The sequence below is a fragment of the Mastigoproctus giganteus genome, chromosome 14, assembly GCF_048544385.1.
Source record: "Mastigoproctus giganteus isolate SK-2022 chromosome 14, ASM4854438v1, whole genome shotgun sequence".
In the NCBI taxonomy this organism is placed as follows: Eukaryota; Metazoa; Arthropoda; class Arachnida; order Uropygi; family Thelyphonidae; genus Mastigoproctus; species Mastigoproctus giganteus.
This window is the reverse complement of record NC_143588.1, coordinates 67,727,401-67,731,384: the sequence shown is the minus strand read 5'-3', so window position 1 is coordinate 67,731,384 and position 3,984 is coordinate 67,727,401. Positions and strand designations below refer to the sequence as shown.

The window sequence follows — 3,984 nt, the reverse complement described above, 5'->3', positions numbered from 1 at the left end:
ATGAAGAATTTTGAGAGAACATCATTTTCAGCTCATATAAAGTGCATCGAAACAATCATGGAGGACTTTGAGAATCGATTTGGCGATATTAAGGAAATTGAAGAAGATATTTTAGTTTTCATTCAACCATTGACTGTCAGCATTGAAAGCGTAAGATCTGACCTCCAACTGGAATTGTGCGATTTGCAATCCAACCCTTTTTATACTGCCAGAATCGAAAAAGCAGATTTTTTAAAATTATTACCAAGAGAGCGCTATCTGAAATTGAGGGACATTGGACTCAAGATGTGCTCAATGCTCGGGAGCACATATCTTTGCGAAAACACTTTTTCAACGATGAAATTCATAAAATCCAAATACAAATGTTCATTGACTGATAAATCACTTTCACATTTACTGCGATTGGCAACTACAAGCATCGATAATGATATAGCTACGTTAGTAAATGAAAAAGAACAACCGCAGAGTTCTCATTAAAATGAAATCTTCTTCTTCTTCATCCTCGCCTTCTTCCCACGTTCATATGGGGTCGGCATTCCCTGCCTTAGTTCTCTTCCTCCATTCCTTTCTAACCAGGGCTTCTTCTCTCCTCCATCCTCTCTCTTTCAAATCCTCTGCCACCTTGTCCTTCTATCTCAGCTTAGGTCTCTTCCTCTTCCCTATCACCTCCAGCTTTTCACACCTCTTCCCTACATACTCCTCACTTCCTCGTTCCACATGACCAAGCCGCCTCAACCTAGATTCCTGTATTTTTTTACTCAGAGGCCCCACCTTAACCGTACCTCTAATGTAGTCATTTCTTAACCTGTCCTTCCTCGTCACACCACACATCCATCTTAGCATCCTCATCTCCGCCACTTCCATCTTCTTCTCCTGAGCCCTTGTAATCGCCCATGTCTCAGCACCGTACATCAATGCGGGTCTAACCCCAGTTTTATACACTCTTCCCTTCATTCTACAATTAACTTTCTTATCACACACAGCACCCCACTCATCTTTCTCCAGTTCAGCCATCCACTTGCACTCTGTGCTGTATTTCTGCACTCAATCCTTCATCCCTCTCAACGTTCGATCCCAGATACTTAAATTTCGAAACAGATGGTAGCTTTTCCTTTTGCAGTTTTATAGAACTCTCAACTTCTCCATTCAATACCATATATTCTGTCTTTGTTCTACTTATCCTCATGCCTCTATCTTCCAACGCTTTCCTCCATTCCTCCAATTTCTTCTCTGCCTTTCCTTGGGATGATTCGCACAGTACAATATCATCCACGAACAGCATACTCCATGGTGCTCTACTCTTCACTTCTCTCACCAACACATCCATTACCAGATCAAACAGATATGGGCTGAGAGCTGATCCCTGGTGCAGTCCAACTTCTACAGAGAACCCCTCAGTCATACCTACACTGCTCTTAACCTGAGTCACCGCTCCCTCGTACATATCCTTCAAAAGCCTTACGTACTTTTCCGATGTACCCTTCTCCCTCATACATCTCCATACCTCTTGTTACCTCTTGTCTGGGCACTCTATCATATGCTTTTTCCAGGTCTATAAACACCATGTGCAACTCTACTTGCATCTCCCTGTATCTTTCCATCACCTGCCTTAAAGCAAAGATCGCATCTGTTGCTCCTCTTCCCGGCACGAAACCAAACTGTTCCTCTCCTATTTCTGTCTCCTGCCTTAACCTTCCTTCCACAATTCTTTCCCAGATCTTCATCGAATGAGACATTAACTTTATTCCCCTGTAGTTCCCACATTCCTGCGCATCACCCTTTCCTTTAAAGATTGGCACAAGTATACTTTCCCTCCACTCATCGGGTATCCTCTCCTGCTGCCACAGTTTTTCCATCAAGTCCCATAGGATATCGATCCCTTCTTCTTCCAGACTACTCCATACCTCTACTGGTATCTGATCAGCACCTACTACTTTCCCTCCCTTCATTTTTCTGAGTGCGCTTTCCACTTCTTCCCTGCTTATGCCTTCCACTACTCACATTCATCTCTCCATCCTCGCATAGTGCTCTTGGGTTTTCCTCATTTAATAGCTTCTTAAAATAGTCTTTCCACCTTTCCTTAACCTTCTTCGGGTCCTGTATAACCACTCCCCTCATCTTTTATCTGTTTTATTGATAAGTCCTTCGATGCCTTATCTCTCGCTTTGGCTATTCTCATCAGTTGCTTATCTCCCTCTTTCCTTTCCAGAGGATTTTAATGAGATAATTATTATCTCATTAAAATGAAATAATAATTATAAACAATTGTATATTGTCTACTGTTTCAATAAAATCTTTTATAAGCAACATGACTTTCTTTTATTACGAGGCGCCTCCGTAGCCAGGTGGGAAGGAGCAGCAGTGCATAGTACACGTTTCTTGATTAGACCGGGGTTCGAGCCTCTCACCCCAAATACGGAGGATGCGGAAAGGTCAAGGGAATAACCACCGCATATTCCCGGAGCAATATGGCCTTAGTTGCTAATGCTCCAAATAACAAACGAAATTTTAGAAGTTCTTGCTAAACCTAACGGTAGGATAGGTTTAGCCAAATATTTTAATATCTGTACTGTATTTATTATTCTGTATGCGGCCATCGGACTGATCTTTTTTTTTGAATGTGGCCTTCGGATTACCTAAGGTTTGACAGCCCTGATTTAAAGAAATCAGTGGATAAATATAGTTCTCCCAGCTTTAAGACAGTTTTATATATATTTTTTTTCTCGCTTTAACTGCTGATGTCACATTGCATATCTCCGGTATGGCAGACGCTTCCTGTAACAGTTACTTCCTTCAATTCCGGACAGTTACTTCCCTCAATGCGATGATTAGTTCGGTAATACAGACTTTTAGGTATTTCTCCATGATAAATGAATGTGAAGTAGGAAGCTATTGACCCAAGACACCAAGATGTAATAGAAGCACTCTTCATTACTAATGCTGTTGCGTGATTTTTGGAACTTAATGAATGTGGGTTATTATTCTGTTGCAACTAGTTGTGTAGTAGAAAAAGTTGCACCGTCAAAAATGATTTTACGTAAAACGCCATTGTAAATTACATTTATAGAATGCATCACGGTTAGCAAATTGATCTTGCCCAGCTGTAGGAAACAATTTCGCTTTGTCATCTTGAGTAGAACAGGCCCTGCTGCGAGGAATACGTGTCTGTGTCTGAAATTATCCCAGGGGCTCACATCTGGTGAGTATGGGGTTGGCAAACCTAGGTTTTGAGCTGGATATCATCATTCTTCTCTTTCTTGCTTATTCCCTTCTACTTCTGACTCTCTCTCTCTCACTCAGGATAACGCGGGTATTTTTTTTTTTTTTTTTGGATGGTGCAGCATAAGCCTCAGGCTTCCTTGCACCATATGGCTAATGATAATAATATGCAGCTATAAAAGTAATATCCAATTTGTCGATAGTATGTATATAGGACGTAATTATTTATATAAATAGTAAGTTGTTGTCAGTAGATATGAAATCGCTTCTGGAGAGAAAAATCATTTCACCCTTAGCGTGGCCAGTAATTTCTCATTTTAGTGCGCAGTTATTTACTCCTCGCACTATTCTGACACTGTTTAATAATCCTGCATTCATATTTATAATTATATATTATTCGTCAACACCGACTAATGTCGCTGAATTCAACACTGATAAACTTTGCCGCTTTTTTTCATTCTTTAACTTCGCCCCTGAGTTGATTGAACACTATACTCTTACGAACATTCACGTAGTGATGGGCATAGTCAAGTATCATAATCGAAATAATCGATTATGGCATTTTCATGATTGAATATATGCAAATTAGTTATTATTAGTTATCGTGTGGGTGTGTAGAAAAGTAGCAATAACATCAGATCGAATCCTTCCACTGTCTTTTTTTTTTTTTTTCTTCAAATTTTCTTCTTTATTTAAAAGGCATGCCGCCATGCTCGTATCATGGGACAAAAATCCCATGATACGAGCATGGCGGCATAAATACGA

The 3,984-nt window shown here is 40.3% G+C and overlaps 1 protein-coding gene across 1 annotated transcript; it reads left to right on the top strand.

Annotated features, from left to right (window-relative positions):
- Nucleotides 1–477, top strand: LOC150075193 (general transcription factor II-I repeat domain-containing protein 2A-like). Its single transcript, XM_090388395.1, has one exon. It carries the CDS (start codon nt 1–3, stop codon nt 475–477), a length of 477 nt encoding a protein of 158 aa, XP_090244521.1.
- The last annotated feature ends 3,507 nt before the right edge of the window (nt 478–3,984 follow it).